At 41.6% G+C, this 17,574-nt stretch overlaps 1 protein-coding gene across 1 annotated transcript; it reads right to left on the bottom strand.

The window, feature by feature from the left end:
• Window positions 1-15,225: 15,225 nt before the first annotated feature.
• LOC140582839 (E3 SUMO-protein ligase ZBED1-like) lies at window positions 15,226-16,701 on the bottom strand. Its single transcript, XM_072707236.1, has 2 exons — window positions 16,405-16,701; window positions 15,226-16,108 (listed from the first exon to the last, which is right to left on the bottom strand). Exons 1-2 carry the CDS (start codon window positions 16,648-16,650, stop codon window positions 15,782-15,784), a joined length of 573 nt encoding a protein of 190 aa, XP_072563337.1. The 5' UTR covers window positions 16,651-16,701; the 3' UTR covers window positions 15,226-15,781.
• Between the last annotated feature and the right edge of the window lie 873 nt (window positions 16,702-17,574).

Raw genomic sequence — 17,574 nt, forward strand, 5'->3', positions numbered from 1 at the left:
GGCTGTCCGGGCAGACCAAGGTGAAATACCTGAAGAGCTTGAAGAGGTTGGTAGCATGTTTTGTATATTTTTTTTAATAGTATTTAATGTGTATTTTATATATGTGTTTAGGTGTATATGTATATATGTGCATATGAACATGTGTGTATATCGTACATATGAATACTTAGATACCCGTACTTCCTCTGACAGATTCCTGAAGTACCACACTGTCATGACCGACCTCCGGCAGGACAGCAGAGGACTGTGGAACGACGCCAAGTTCTTCATGGAGGAACTGAGCTCACTACAGCTGAGCTGTGCTAAGCTGGCATGTAAGGAGATCATTCAAAGGAGGTAAGTTCCATTGTTATATTTCATTTGACATCATGATTTGCTTATAAATTCTGCCCATAGTCTCCTCCGTCTTACTCGCATTTTAAAATGTGGACTGTATAAATCAGGATTGAGAATAATTGATTTTTCTATAGGCATGCCATTCTGACAGAGAAGAACCCTCTGAATCCAGAAGATTGCTGGGCCGTGCTGAGGGCTGCCAAGCACGACTTCTTGGCGATCGTCGGAAAGGTTTATCCAGAAGAAACACCCCTGGAGTTGAAAGAGTGCTGCCTCCTGCTCTACTACCTGGAGGCCATTGTCATCCTGAAGCATCTCCAGCAAGCAGGCGTGGTGGAGCACATGACTGTAAGTATTGTACTCTTTTTTTGTCTGTCACTGACACTTTTGCCGTTACCTTTATTAATCAGTGTGACGTCCTTGTTTTGTGCAGGTCCAGGAGTGGATGAAGAGGACCAGAGATGAGTCGGGCTACACGGTCATTGGGGTAAAGGAGCACAGATCGTCCACACGACGAGTGGCTGCGTTTGCCCTATCCTCTGAGGAGGAGAAGGTAAGTTATTCAAACTGGTTGAGATTTATTTCATATTTTCTGCCCCAACCAAACAGCACCTTTTCAAAATTAAATCCTTGTTCATGTTTTTCCTCTGTGGACAGTGGTTTGATACCTACTTCAGTCACGTGCGTCCGCAGCTCCTGGCCTCCAATTGGAGCAAAAGAACCACCGATCACCAGGGGGGAGATGAGAGGTTCTTTGTCTCCTCCTCAGGGAGGCCGATATACAATGCATCAGCCGACCTCCACCGGCTGCACCAAAGGTAAGCTAACCATCGTGATGCATTTCCCCCACAATATGTTCTGATTACACGTTATCAGGCGTCATGTGAGAAGTATTAATAAAGGCCATGTTAATTTTGCACTTTAGATACCAGCTGGACCCAGTGACCAGCCAGACTGCCCGGCGAGTGTTTGGGACAGCCACCAAGAACATGACCGACTCTGAAAAGACTTTGGTGGCTGATTATCTCAGTCATTCTGCTGCGACGGCTAAAAATGTGGTGGCAGCCAGTAAGCTGCTGAGCAAGCTGGCAGGTGACTTAAGGTAAGCATGTTTTATGTTTGCTGTCGGACTTTCAACACACACAATCAAAGCCCTCATAACTGAACACTAATTTTAAACTGTTTGTATTTCAGTGCCTCCTCTGCAGAAGAGGGAACCATCCGTGCTACCCGTGGCGCTGTGCGGAGTGCTGCCCCCGGATCAAATCAACGGGCCGACGTCCAGGCAGCATATGAACGGCTTCTGCAGACTCATCCGGTGACCCTGGATGGAGACGTGCCAGACAGGACCGTTCGTTCACAGACGTCAGGCCAGTTCCAGAGGCAGCTTTACGAGCGCTGGCTGAAGGCCCAGATGAAACTGCGCGTGAAGCATGTCCTCTGTTGAGTATTGTTATTGACACTAATTAATGACCTTTTTACTGAGAAACTATCCTATGTACACGATTCACATAGTCATCTTGACTAACCAACCAATTTCATTTGCTTTTGACAGCACACTTTGGCAGACGGGAACCCACAGAGTCGAGGATCAACGCTTGGATAAAGAAACAGGGTTGGAAGGGCAACGTCCCCAGCGCTGCCAGGATCCTAAAAGACTGGAAGCCCACCGGATCTGTGAAGGCGGCGTCTGCACCGGATCTGTGAAGACGGCGTCTGCACGACCCGGCATTTCCAGGCTGGTGAGGTGGTCTGTGACTACCATGGGCGGGTAGTCACAGCCACAGAGGGCTGGCAGATCCACCAGGCTACAACTGAGGAGCAGACTGGGTATATGACAGTAAAAATAATCACATGTGCATTGATGCACACGCACCTCAATGTGAGTGCCACCCCAAGAAGCAAACTTTTGGACGGCTAATTAATCATTCCAGGAAGAAAGCCAACATTCGGCCCAGGCTCTACACCGTGGAGATGGACGGGAAAGAGCAGGACGTCATCCTTTTCTTAGCTCAGGGGAAAATTGATCTTGGTGAAGAACTTCGTTTTGATTTTGGTGTAGAGCGAAAGTCATTCAGAGGAGAGGGTTTAGACCTATGCTGGGTGTAAAAACCTGCATGGGGCTCTGTACATGTGTGGGTTCATGTACAAGAAGTTCTCCGCTGACCTCAATATATAGTTAGATAATGTATGAATTTCTGTGACATAATGTAAAAATATGATCTTCCACATTAAACTAGAGATTGTGAAGCCAAGTGAGTCCAGCTCTATTAGGGTACGTTAAAGATGCTGCAGTTATTCATGTTACACAGTTTACATACCGCTGACACCAATGCCAACTGAAACCAACCATGATGGAGAGAATAAAACCGCTATCAGTCCTACAGCAGAATTACCTGAATGTTTTTTTTTGTAGACCTGTGTAATATATGCTCACCTACAGCAAAGACTCTTAATGTTAATGCTTCTTAATATGTAGTTCTCCTTCATCCAACTAGTTTTAGAGCAACACATCAAAATGTTAGGCACATTGTAGAAAGAGTCTGTCCTCCTGTTGCTGCCAGGACTTTTGTTTGATTGATGCAGTTTCACACCTACATATGACCTGGTTGAGAGATCCCGAATTTTTGGAGTTCATTGATGAACAGATAGATTATTATTTTGAAATGAACACAAATTAAACATCTGCTTCAGTCCAGTGGGAAGCATTTTAAGCCTTTATAAGAGGATGAATGAGTAGCTATACAAATTATAAATACAAACATTGTCAAGTAGAAATGGTAGACCTTGAAAAGAAAATAAAGAAAATTGAATTTGAAGTATACCAAAAAACTTCACCTGATCTTCTTCTGGAGCTGCACAGATTGAAGATGAATTATAACAAACTTTCATTGGAACGCGTAAAGAAAAGCTTGCTAAGACTCAAACAGACTTATTTATGAAGGGGGGGAGAGAGCAGGCAAGTTACTGGCTTGGCGTATTAAGCAGTTACAAACTGAAAGAGCCATAAATTCCATTCAGATAAAGGAGAGTGAGGTAACATCGGATCAGACTGAGATAAATGACGTCTTTAGGAATTACTATCAGACCCTTTACAGCTCTGAATATTCGGAAAGTGCTGCAGTGAGAGAAAAAGCTTTTCTAGATGCTTTGGACTTTAAATCCACAGGTTCGGGCTTCATGGCATCTCTTGAAGAGGACCTAAAATCTGAGGAGCTGTCTGAGGCCATTACCAGTATGAAAGAAGGGAAGACCCCAGGGCCTGATGACATACCAATAGAGTTATATAAAATTTTCCATCATAAATTAATTGGCCCCCTTTTAGATATGTTCCTGGAATCCTTGGAAAATGGGGCTTTGTCTCCCTCTTTGAATACGGCGATAATAACTCTGCTGTTAAAACCCAGCAAGCCACCAACTGCTTGTGGTTCATATAGACCCATCTCTCTTCTGAATAATGATTTAAAGATTCTTTGCAAGGTGCTAGCAAAAAGATTAGAAATACATTTGCCTAGGCTTGTGAACATGGATCAAAATGGCTTTGTTTGGGGGAGGTAAGGATTGCATAATATTCGTAGAGTATTAAATATATTACATGAGAAATCGAATACTTGTGATAATGCATTTCTGTCATTAGATGCTGAAAAAGCGTTTGATAGGATTGAGTGGCAGTACCTGTTTAAAACTATGGAAAGAATGGGGTTTGGGGATGGGTTTTTGAAATGGGTACGGATCCTGTATACTAACCCTTCAGCTGAGATAATGGAATAATATCTGCCCCTTTCAGACTCCACAGGGGAACACGCCAGGGCTGCCCGCTCTCTCCCTTACTTTTTACCCTAGCGACGGAGCCACTGGCTATGGCAATCCGTAACATATACACATTTCAGGTATTACAATTGGCCCTTCAGAACATCGTATTTCACTATATGCAGATGATATTGTTATATTCCTTTCCAATTTAAAACAATTTATCCCAGCATTGCTAAATTTGATTGAAACATTTGGAGAATTCTCAGGCTATAAAATTAATAATTCTAAATCTGTGTTGATGTTCCTTCATAAAGCGGAAAGGCTTCTCCCCCCAGTTCAGACACCCTTTAGAATTTCACAAGACGGTTTCATTTATCTTGGGATTGAAATTACACCAACTGTTAATGAAATTGTATCAGCTAATTATAAGCCTGTATCAGATTCAATAATTGGTCTGCTGAACAGGTGGACAAAACTCCCCATCTCTCTGATTGGCCGTGTTAATATATTATAAATGTCAATTCTGCCTAAATTGTTATACCTCTTCCAATCCATCCCACTTCCTCCACATTCCTCTTTTTTTGTCCTAATGAAATTTTGCTCAAATTAGAGCAGCAATGTTTTACTTTGAGAAGGTTTACCCTCCAACCTGGGTATCTATAGAGGCTCATTCTATTTCAATTCCTTTGAATTTATATCTTTATTCAGCAAATGTTAAAAAGTTGATTAAGTGCACAAAAAATCCATATACCAGAAGTACTATAAGGGTTTGGTTTGAGGCACTTACTCATTTAAGTGAATTACCACGACTTTCATGCTTTTCACTTTTGGTAATGAAAATTTCCATCCTGGTAGGGTAGATCCAGGTTTTAAAATCTGGTTGACTCAAAGTATTAGCAAGGTGTCTGATCTCTATAATGAAGGAAAATTCATGTCCTTTGAAGGAATTAGGACAAGGTTTAGAATTCCGCAAAAACACTTTTTCAAATATTTGCAATTACGTAGCTTCATTCAATCAAGGCAAGGCCAAAGCCTGGTTGAGCCTCCTCTTTCTACTTTGGAAAATATTACACTTAAATGTTTGAAAGGTAGAGGTCAAATATCTCTATTATATAAACAATTTGTAGCCAATTCTAAAGAATCATTTAATGACAGACTTCAAGCATGGCGATCTGACCTGCAGGTTAATATAACTGAGAAAGAGTGGCAAATCATATGTTTAAAAGCCCAAACCCAGACAATGAACACTCATCTGAGACTGCTTCAGTATAAATGGCTAAATGGGTAGTAGACAATATATCACTCCAGTCAAGTTACACCACTTCAACCGGAATATTCCTGATGAATGCTATAAATGTAAGCATGAGAAGGGAACTTTATTTCATTGTATGTGGGAATGCACTAAAGTTAATTGTTTTTGGGTTAAAATATTGAACATCGTAAGTAAAATCATCGGTAAAGTAATTCCTATTGATCCTAAGCTGTGTATATTACATATTTGTCCTTTGAATTTTTAAATTACCAAACATGAAAGATTGCTGCTGATTCTTTGTCTGCTGGAAGCCAAACGTGTAATTGCATGCTCTTGGAAAAAAGAAGAATGTCCTGACATGCCTCAATGGATAAAGGGGATGACTTAATTTCTTGCTTTAGAAAAGATTACCTACTTTTTGAAGAACAGACTTCGTGTGTTCTGGTCCATCTGGAAGGTGTTCTGTGACTACTTGCAGAGTCTGAATGGTGACTCTTTTGTGGAACTGATGGACATTGAGAGTATATAGACAAGTATCCTATAGTTACATAGTTTATTTTATATCGGGTTATAATAGAAAACTCGAACGTTGTATTAATCTTTATGACAAAGTTTAAAAATGAAAATTGTTTGGAAAAAAAAAAGTTTCACTTATAGTAATGTTTTTTCAGAGCATAACGTTAGACCTTCTTATGCATTAACATTAGCCTAATAGTAATAAACCACACAGGCTAAATGGCGTATTAATTTCAGAAAGGCACAATTTATTCATGATAAAATGAGAATGAAAACATAGAGAGTTAATCTCCTTGGAAAATAACCATGATCGATTTTACCTCACCAAATAAGCCTGGTTTAAATAGAGAACTTAGCTTATCTTGCTAGTTAAAGTGACGAACGTTGACTATACCGGCCTCAGAAGGACAATGGTACCGTATTTTCCGCACTATAACGCGCACTGCATTATAAGGCGCACCGTCAATCAGTGGTCTATTTTCAAACTTTTTCCACATACAAGGCGCACCGGACCTTAAGGCGCTTTAAGTAAAACAAAACAGTCAGATAAGCCAGTCAACGAAAATTTATTTTACATCACGTGTTCACAATGACATCAACATTGTTCAAACGTTTATGAGCGTCTTCACTACTCTTTAACACGTAAAAAAACAAGAGTCTTATACCGCTAAATCAAAAGTCAGCCTATTAAAAATAACTCAAAATTGAATAATACTTATAATACGGTCCTATACCGCTAAATCAAAAGTCAGCGTATTCATAATAAATGAAATTGTTCATTTATAACACGTGAAGCACTACACAATACACTCACTTTTCAATACTAAAACATTCAAATCGCTTCGAGTTCAGTATGCACAACAGAAATTAATCCACGTTTAAAGCGCACTGGATTATAAGGCGCACTGTTATTTTTTAAGAAAATCAAAGGCTTTTTAGTGCGCCTTATAGTGCGGAAAATACGGTACGTAATTCAACTTATAAAGACGTCAGCTTGCATTAGTAGATGAAACACTTAAACGAATAAATGAAGGTTGTAAAATAACGCATTTTCAACAGGCTAGACTTCTGCTGACTACTTACTTTGACCAATGCACAACAAACAGTACCATGACAGAGGAACACAACGAACATGTCACTCAATGAGAATGAATGACGCAACCGACTGGCTGCTTCTAGCGCCGAGGTGATTTAAATGGTACGGTCCACATTAGGGGTGTCTGAAATTGTTTTACATAGAGGTGAGGTTAGATTTTTCTTTTTTTTTACAACAAAAGAAAAACGTTAAGACCCCCCCAAACTGCTATTTTTGTCTCTTTGGGGGGGGGGGGGGTCTGGATCTTGATCGGGGGTACGTACCCCCCAGTACCCCCCGTAATTCGAACCATGCGTGACAGGATAACCAATCAGAAGCATCGAATAGTTTCAAACGTTAGTCTGTGAAAATAGCAAAAGAGGATGTTTTATATAAAAAAAACATGAAAAGCAATAAAAACACTTATTAAAGATATTAGCAAGGTTTAGCATACAATCTTATGATGTAACTAAAATTGTAATCATGAATATTTCCATAAGTAACTAATTTAATTACACTTTTTTCTTTAGTAACTGTAACGGATTACAATTACATTTTTTTTGCATTTAAATTACAAAGCTCCGTCAAGATTACTCCCGTTAACTCTTACAAACTCTGTAAACAAACTCTGCGCGACCGCTACAGTCTGGTTCAAATGTTCATTCAGTCCGAACACACTTCAGAACTAAAACAGTCTCTGACATTCAGATAAAACGTCAAATCTGATATCAGCACCTTGCATTTCGCGGACAGAAGGCTGAATGTATCTGCTTCCAACAACAAGTCATTTCGTTCATAAAACGCATTTGCTACAGCGATTTTACGAGGATCCGCAGACCATCTGTGACTCCTGGTATTAATCCATTGGAATTTTAACCTTGTATTCTACACGCAGGATACTCAGTGTGTCTGATGTGAAGTACCGGGGAGAGTGGTATTCAGCGGCTGGGTAATATAGCCCACAACAGTAGGGAATAGGCGACGCGATTTTTCATTGGCTAGGCTCAAAAATATTCAAAATGTAATAAAAAACAGTGACACCAATGAGTACATGCAAACGTGAAAGTATGAGCCCAGAAGCTATTTCTATTAAATTTAAATCACATTTTATTAAATTTAAATTACATTGAAATTACAGTTAAACGTAGTCACACGGGACTGCAAAATCAAAGTCGGCGCTCCACCTTCTGGTCATTGAAAGGTACTACACAGGCGCGCACCCTCCACGTAAACAAAATGCATTTCTTTCACTCACGAAAAACATTTCGTCTACAAAGTGACGTTCTTCCATTCAGTTCCAGTGGAGATCTTGGAAGAGTAGTTTACGTGCATAAGCAGTTGTTTACGTGCATAAACAGTTGCTTACGTGTGTAAGTTCTAGAACCCAGAGTACAAATTTGATCGTTGTCGGACGATCATCTCAGTTTGACATTTTCTGCAACACGCATTAACTGCAAACTTCTTTTAGTCACCAAAATGTGCAAGGTTAAGAGAGTAGTCTACCGTGTGGAGGTCTTTTATGAGCAGGGGGGCGTTACACGGTGTATCGAGTTCACCATCACAAAGGGCAGAAAAAGGTGCTTTGTCAAATATGACGCACCAAATGCCATCGTGAAAGCAGGGTCTGAGTGGAAGTTTGCTGGGCAGTACTTTGTGAGAAGTATTGTCCAGAATTTTCTCTCATTGGACCACACTCTGCATCAGTGCCTGGAAGCATGCAGCCCTCCTGCTCATGATGATTTCTGCAGCCCAGCTGCAGAGACTGAGACAGGTAGGCCTACTGCATCACCTGTAGATCACACACCTTTCCACTGAGTGACTAGCCTGTGCCCATGGGCTAAGCTGAGGAAGGAGGTAAAAAAAAGTGGAACAAATGCCTGTACTCACCATGCAGTATTGTTTTCAGGTGTGGGACCTGAGGCAAACAGTAAGGGAGACGCCACTGAAGCTGTGGGTAACAGACGTGAGAGTTCTGTCCTCGTTGAGGTCCCAGAGACCAGCATCAAGGTACTAAGTTTAATCTTAAGGGGGCAGTTTCCCAGACAGGGTTTAAATTAAGTCAGGGGTTGCCCTTAAATCTGGAATAGTTAATCATGGTTTTAAAAATGATTAATTACTGATTACTGCACTATGACTTGTAGTAGACAAGATCAATTTAAAATCACCTATACTAGTCTGAATTAGCTGAACTGAGGTTGTCTTTAAATGCAATTTATAGGCAAATGAAGAACCCGATCAGTTGGATGATTCACGGCCTGGAATAACGGAGGGCCAGCCAATGTTGGAGAACATCTCAACTGACGACCATCCGGAGGGTTCAGATGAGGTGTTACACACATCTACCTCAAGTATGTGAGAACATTTCACTTTGCCTTTTCTTTCTCTACTTTAAAACTTTCATTTACTTCTGTGTCATCTGACATGAAATATCTCTTCATGCAATCTGCATTTATTTGGCCATACATATGGACTTTTCTTGTTTCAAGGACAAAATGATGTGGACAGTACTCAAGACCTGCAAGTTGATTCACCGCTCACATCTGCAGGAGCAAGGGTGGCAGTGTCAGCCAGTACTGCTCACCAAAGACTCTCTCTCCAGGAAAGGCTGGCAATTGAATTTTATGAGCAAAAGCTAAAGTATCTGCAGGAAGAGCATGATATTAAAATGAAGATTCTTCAGTTACAATTGGAAATGCTGATGGAGAGAAAGATGCAACCGTCTCAGATGTCTCATCAGTACCAGAAACAAAATAAATAAATATTGTCATCTTAACTCATGTTGGATGTTATGGCTGTTTCTGTATCATACCAGATAAAATGTACACTTCTGCTTTTAAATTGTATTTGCTCATTGAATAAGAAAATTTATCTGATCCGAGTAGAACGATGAAAATGTAAATAAAGTCAACAATGTGGCACAATGCAAAAGCATCTCTGTATGCAAGTCCATCTCTATAGTCTGTTGTAAATGGTGGAACATCTGCATTGTTGTCCTCTTCTCTTGGAGGATCTGGGCATCCATGCATTTCAGACATTTGTGAAGGACAGCTGTTGCAGTGATGACAGTGCAACAGCTTCTTAATTTGAACCAAAGTGCTTTCCCGAGGCACTGACATTGACTCTTCCAAACACTAAACGTGCTCTACTAGACTGCTAGTGTGCATGAGCCTGGTTGTAGTGACATCACTCAGCTGTTGGGTGAGAGCATGATGTAAACACAAAATTCTTCTGAGCATACGCACTGTCGTCAAGCAATATTCCATTATGCTCTCCTCTTTCAAGCTGAGTATACAGAAATGATTTAATGGAAATTCACAAATCATGAGTTGCATCTTTCCAATGTTCAAGGATGTTTGAAAACTGTAACTTTGATGTGCGTACACCTTGCGCAATTATGGAAAAAAAGTTTTTGCGGTTCCTATATTCCTCAGCATCTGGAGTAGAGGTATATTTTATGGGAAGATGAGTTCCGCCTGTGTCTTGTACTTAGTCTGAGCTGTAGGGTCAGAGAAGATTATGTAATGTGCTCTTAATTCACATATTGCCCTGTATACTCTGTGAATGACACTACACCAGTACCCAGTCTCTTGGTGAAAAGTGCCACACGCTAAAAACCTTAAAGTTATAAGTACCTGGACACAAGCCGGAACAGATTTTCCTCTTTGGATCATAGATGGAAGCCTGGCCTCCAAAAGAGAAATGATCTCCATTGCATTTTCTTTATGCCTTCAAAAATGATTTTGAAAATTACATTCATGAAAATGTTGCAATGGGTCATTTCTGTCAGCAAGAACTTGTCTATCTGGTGGTTGTCACGACAGAACACTCAGAGGGAGTGGGGAGAGTCGGGCGGAGCGGAGCTGTAACAAAGACAAGGGTGAGAATCGCTCGGAAGTGGCATGACCAACAATAAGTTTAAGTAGCTGGGTAGGCGTGGTGCTAATTAATTGCAGCCGCGCCGTCAGCCGTCATGACAGTGGTACTCGTTGATCTTAACTGACATAGGTTAAATAATCCATGTGTCTTTTCTGACAAGCAGCATTAATCTGAAGTTAAACCTGCCTCCTTGGAGGCTTAATTTAAGGCATCATTTACTCCTGCAGTCACTCTAATCTTCCATCAGGAAATTGGCTCAATTAGTTCAGGACTAGGCTAAGTCCAAAACTGTTTCAATCCTTGACTGAGAAAGCATACTTCAGTTATTCTGGATTAAAAGACCTTTTTATTCTAGGACTAGGCTTAGTCTCTGTCTGGTAAACCGGCCCAATGAGTTTAATGCTTGCTGGACTAATTTGTTTCAGAGTCATTAGGAGTTATTGCAGTTCAGTTCAATTCAATTTTATTTATATAGCGCTTTTAACAACAGTCATTGTCACAAAGCACTTTACGTTTAACCGGCCAGAACCCCAGCAAGCAAGCCTGAGGCGACAGTGGCAAGGAAAAACTCCCTCTAGCAGGAAGAAACCTTGAGAAGAACCTAGACTGGGAAGGGGACCCCATCCTCCTCTGGGCGACCGGGGAGCATGAAAGGCGAGTCTAATGACTTGTCCACCCTGTCTGAAATCCTCAACCATAGTCCCCTTACCAAAAAAATCATCCGTAACCTGCCTGAATGACTACCAGCCAGTAGCCCTCACCCCAGTCCTGATGAAGTGCTTTGAAAGACTGGTCCGGAGTCATATCATGTCCTTTATCCCTCCCACCTTTGATGCCTACAGAGCAAATAGGTCTACGGAGGATGCGGTAGCTGTTGCTCTTCATGCTACCCTGTCCCATCTGGAGCATCAGGGGAACTACGCACGTCTCCTCTTTATTGACTTTAGCTCTGCTTTTAACACCATCCTCCACCACAGACTGGTATGCAAACTGTCACACCTGGGACTCCCCTTCTCCACCTGTCTGTGGATTAAGGACTTCCTGACAGACCGTAAACAAAGGGTTAGGGTGGGCCCCCATATCTCCTCAGCAATCACTGTCAGCACTGGCTCCCCCCAGGGCTGCGTGCTGAGCCCCCTGCTCTTCACGTTGTACACACACGACTGTGCTCCCGCACACAACAGCAACACCTTTGTCAAATTTGCAGATGACACCACTGTGGTGGGGCTCATCTCTGGGGGAGAGGAGTCTGCTTACAGGCACGAAGTGGCGCGGCTGACATCGTGGTGCACTGACAACAACCTGCTCCTGAACACAGCAAAGACCAAGGAAATTGTTGTGGATTTCAGGAAAAAGAAAACAGACACCAAACCACTTTACATCAGTGGGGACTGTGTGGAGAGGGTGTTGGACTTCCGCTTCCTGGGTGTTCGTATCACTGACGACCTGTCCTGGGGCACAAACTCAACAGAACTGAGAGTCCTCAGGAAAAACAACATCTCTCAAAAACTGCTGGTGTCCTTCTATCGCTGTTCCATTGAGAGCATCCTGTGCTACTGCCTCTGCACGTGGTTTTCCAGCTGTGCACTAGCACAGAGAAAAACATTACAGAGGATCGTAGGAACCGCCCAGCAGATCATCGGCTGTCATTTACCCACTCTAGAAGAACTGCACAACTCACGCTTCCTCAGCAGAGCGAAAAACATTTTAAAAGACCCCTCACACCCTGCTCATGATCTGTTCCAACTGCTGCCATCAGGCAAAAGATATAGGAGCATTAAAGCTAGGACAAATGGACTATACAGCAGCTTCTACCCTGTTGCCATCAGGGCATTGAATATCAGTTAATTATTTTTTTTTTTTTTTCTTCACCTCAATTCTACCTCATGTGCAATAAGGACTCGTGCAATATTGTCCCATGTAGAGTGAATGTTGTCTACACTGACATGTTGTTATTTATATAAATTTTTTATGTCCGACATGGGGGTTGCACCTAATTACGTTGTACTTGTTACAATGACAATAAAGTTATTCTGATTCTGAAACTGCATTAACATTGACAATAATTTGATTCCATATAAAAACATAAGAACTATACAAACGAGAGGAGGCCATTCGGCCCATCGAGCTCGCTTGGGGAGAACTTAACTAATAGCTCAGAGTTGTTAAAATCTTATCTAGCTCTGATTTAAAGGAACCCAAGGATTCAGCTTGCACTACATTAAGAGGAAGACTATTCCATACTCTGACTACACGCTGTGTAAAGAAGTGCTTCCTTAAATCCAATTTGAAATGTTCTCCCGCTAATTTCCACCTATGACCACGAGTTCTTGTATTTGAACTAATGCTGAAGTAACTATTCGGTTGAACAGCATCCAAACCTGTTAGAATCTTATAGACCTGGATCATGTCCCCCCTCAGTCTCCTTTGCTTGAGGCTGAACAGATTTAGCTCAACTAACCTTTCCTTGTATGACATTACTCTAAGACCAGGAATCATTCTTGTGGCCCTACGTTGCACCTTTTCTAAGGCCGCAATGTCCTTTTTAAAATATGGCGACCAAACCTGCACACAATATTCTAGGTGAGGTCTCACCAAGGAATTGTATAATCTTAGCATTACCTCCCTTGACTTAAACTCCACACACCTGGAGATATACCCCAACATCCTATTGGCCTTTTTTATTGCTTCCCCGCACTGGCGAGAATGAGACATGGAAGCATCAACATACACACCAAGGTCTTTCTCATATATCAGCTACCTTTATTTCAGTAGGTCCCATAAAATACCTGTACTTTATATTTCTGCTCCCTATATGGAGTACCTTACATTTGTCTATGTTAAATTTCATCTGCCAGGTATCGGCCCAGTCAAATCAAGAAAGTTTTAAAGTCCCAGTTGGTTTCATGTAGTTATCTCCAAGGAGTCCAGGTGAGGGTTCAAGTGGTGTAGTGTCGGCTCAGGATCAGCTTGGTAATGAGAAGATGGAGAAGAGTTATTGCCCTACACCTAACCTAACCTCCGGCAGTACTAAAGTAACTATGGCAGCCTGGCTAAAAGGGAGACCTGGAAGGAAGCACAGACACGAGGGTTTCCAGGGTTTTTGCCATCAAGCCAAACTACCGTCAACAGTTCAGGTGTTATGGTCACCAGCCCATCACAGGGCAGGGAATAACCCAGGAGTGGGCGCCAACACATCCACCTCGTAACACAATCCTAATTGGCTGCCTACCTGCAAGGATCTATCTGTAGGGGTATGTAGGGTACGCTGAACAATCAGGGCACAGCAGGCTCATCACCCAGGCGGGATTAAAAGCCCTAATGGAGAATTTCAGGCAGAGGGTGAATAGAGATGTACATTATGAGAAAAAATATGTGCTTTTAGAACATTGAAGCATGTAAATATATTCTTGTAGACCCTAAAAATTGAATTATTAACAGTGAATATGAGCATAATAATGGTCTTTTAAACAACATTAGGTTGCTGTCCATGGTGCTGAAAACCTGGATTGGCAAGTTTTACATGAATTTTTTACCCTCTTTAACTGTAACCCTCTTATTTTGTTGGCAGTGATGCTCTGTGAAGTCTACAGGGGTGGGTATAGAAAGGATTACAGTGGGTAATAGGTGATTTACATTAACTTTTTACCAGTGGCAGAACCAGAGGGGTGTCCGTGGTGGCACTGGACACCCCTGACATCCAATTGGCCACCCCGGGTGCCACCCCAAAGTTTTATTTGCTGCTGGCAGATCCTGATGCTGATTGACATCTCATTTGTCTAAAGAAGTTTTTGAATTTTGCCGGCAACGCTGCTCAAGCTATTTTCAAATCAAAGACGAGCCGAAGACAATAGCATGGTTTCAAGCAGTGGCAGCCGGCACTGCTTGAATACGATAAGAGGGGCTAAAAATGTAAAATATATTTTTACAAATTAAGTTTTTAAATTCGGTTTACCCACCCGTATGTGCCTACATGCGATATGAATAACATATACAACATTTCCCACCTAGTGACATTCATTCACCAGTGAGTTTCTGTCATGGGGCGCTGAGAAAAAGCGCCCCTGAGTGCAGCCAAATAGCCCGTCATGTACTGTTGCTAGGGTAAATTAATAAATATGCGGCCAATCAGTCTCTCAGAATTTTATGGTCTTGGGGCGCTGAAAATTCTGCCCCAAGCAGCAGAAAATACCGCGAGATTTAAGTTTCTTTTTTCTTTTGAGGCGCGGTCAATCAGAGAGGCGCGGTCAATCAGAGTAATAGTGATGGAATTTATGGCTCTGTGAGGGGATCCGGATCTTGGCGATCCGTTCCTTTCAAAGAGCCATTCAAAAGAACGGCTCTTTTGGCTCTTTTTAAATATTTAGTCAGTTTTAAGAAGCCAGCTTTGGGGCATCTCAGTTTATCCTGGAAATAATCACTGGGAGGAATGATGAGGTGAGATTTGTAGTCAAATAATTAAAACTCAGATATCACACACCAATATCTGAGTTTGAATTATTCTGAAATATTGATTATTACCTCATTTGTCATGTGTGGACTATATTCCATAGGGTTGCACAACATCCCTCTGCTTAGACAGTGACATCACTATTTTGGGTTTACCTTTAGTACAAAGTGTGTGTATGTGTAAAGCTACGTTGACTTATGTTATTCATACAATACCTACTCACAAATAAACATCAAAAACAAAGCCGGCTGCAATGAATTTCTGTGCAAAACAGCTTTTACTACAAACACTTCCACACAAGAACATTGTTATCACACAAGAACATTTTGATAGAAAACAAAAAATATTTAAAGTTTTAGACATATACTGTAGATAAAATTAGAATAAATAAAATGGAAATGTCTACATACAGTCCACTATTACTACTATAACTACTGTAAACTTTGCAAATAAGAGATCAGCCCCTTCAAGTTTTAAATGCACACAAAATACAATGTAATTAAATACAAAGCAGTTCCTTACTTTATGGCTTTTTCTGCCTCTCTTTCTTGTCCTTGGGCAAATTTGCATTAAGGAAGACAAGAGCTCTGACCTTTTTGGGCTTAAGGCGACTTCTCCTCTCTGAGATTATCTGTCCAGTTTTCGAGAATATTCTCTCAGAGGGAACTGATGTCGCCACAACACAAAGCTTCTTGGCCATCAGCTTGCTAAGCCTGGGGTAAACAGGGGCTCGACTCTCCCACCACTTGAGGGGATCCTCATGTGTTGGAAGAAGAGGCTCCTCCAGGTAGGCTCGCACCTCCATGACAGCATCGGCGGTGGGATTCCTGGCTTCCACTGTTCCAGCTACCTGCTCATAGGGGTGGGAGATATAACAATGGGAGATACCATTTTTATGTGATTAGATTAGATTAAATTAGATTCAACTTTTGTCATTACACAGTGTAAGAGAACAGAGTAATGAAATGCAGTTTAGCATTTAATTAGAAGTGACAATAGTAGATTTGCATATGTACAGTATGTGCAGTATGTACAGATTAAATGCAGTGATTTACAGCTAGTGGAAGTTTTAGACTGAGATATCAGACTGATTTCATTCTAGAGATTTTTAGAGAAAAAAATGTGAATTATTGTTGCCACCCTTACTTCCTCATGGAAATAGCTCCAAACTATTGATCCAGCACCACTGCCTGCTCCTTCCAGTCCTTCCACAGCTGGTTGCTGTTGGATGGGTGTGCCACTGCTAATTCTTGCTGCTGCAGTTGACAGCCTTTGAAACGTCTCATCTGCTGTTCTGCCATCAGGGAAGGCCATCCTCTTAAAACGCGGGTCAAGTGCAGCAGTATCTGCTAGTATGTGGTTGGCATGAATCCTGTGGAATCGCGATGACATACTCGCACACAGACTGTCGATCACACCTTGCGCTGCCGCTGTTGTAGTGTTTCGCCGGAAATCAGTGGTGGCTCTTTGAAGTCCCCTGGCCAGCACTATGACCTTCGAGGCTGTCAAGTAGCTGGTGAAAAGGAAAAAAAAAAAAACTTTAATGTTACAATTTTAAAGCTGAAACAATGATAAATATTACAATGTATTAAACAGATATCTATTGTGGTATCAAATATCCATAATTTTTTATCAGGAAATTGGCATGCAGGCTACAGAAATCTACTGACAATGATATATACTCCAGTGTATTACACAGATTTCTAATATGGTATAAAATATTCATAATTTACTATCAAGTACTATGCATGCATGCTAAAGAAATATACTGCTGTGCAACTGAGCTACATACCTTTCTGCACTGAGTTCCACAGTGACTTCCTCAAATGGTTGCAAGATTGTGCACATTTCTTGCACTGTGGTCCATTCCTCCTGGGACAGGTGGCGGACAGGTGCATTGGTGACGGCCAGGGTGGGGATTATGGCATTTTTACTGGCAATAAAGCTTTTCAACATGTAGTAGGTGGAATTCCACCTTGTAGGACAATCCTGTTTCGGTCGGAGCTCCTCCATCTTCATTTGTAGTTGAGTCTCTTTCAGTTTTTGTGCCCCCACGGTGCTTCTGTGAAAGTATTCCACTGCCTCTTTCACCTTATCAATGATGGGCTTTGAAGCTTGCAGGGCATCTCTTACCACCAGGTTAATAGTATGGGCCAGGCATGGTAGGTGCATCCATCCAATGGTTTGTATAGCCTTAGTAACATTTGCCGCATTATCGGTTAGGCAGCACACTACTTTCTTGTCCACCCCCCACTCTGCTGCAACACTAAGCAGCTGTTGTGCAATGTTGTCTGCTGTGTGCCGCTCACTGAATTC

Source organism: Paramormyrops kingsleyae, chromosome 25 (assembly GCF_048594095.1).
Source record: "Paramormyrops kingsleyae isolate MSU_618 chromosome 25, PKINGS_0.4, whole genome shotgun sequence".
NCBI classification, from domain to species: domain Eukaryota; kingdom Metazoa; phylum Chordata; class Actinopteri; order Osteoglossiformes; family Mormyridae; genus Paramormyrops; species Paramormyrops kingsleyae.

Excerpts from the sequence above, each read along its gene's own strand:
- LOC140582839 (XM_072707236.1), bottom strand. The coding sequence starts at position 16,650 with ATGTCATCGCGATTCCACAGGATTCATGCCAACCACATACTAGCAGAT. Across the intron at positions 16,109-16,404 it reads GGAGCTATTTCCATGAGGAA|GTAGCTGGAACAGTGGAAGC; the intron begins GTAAGGGTGGCA and ends CCCTATGAGCAG.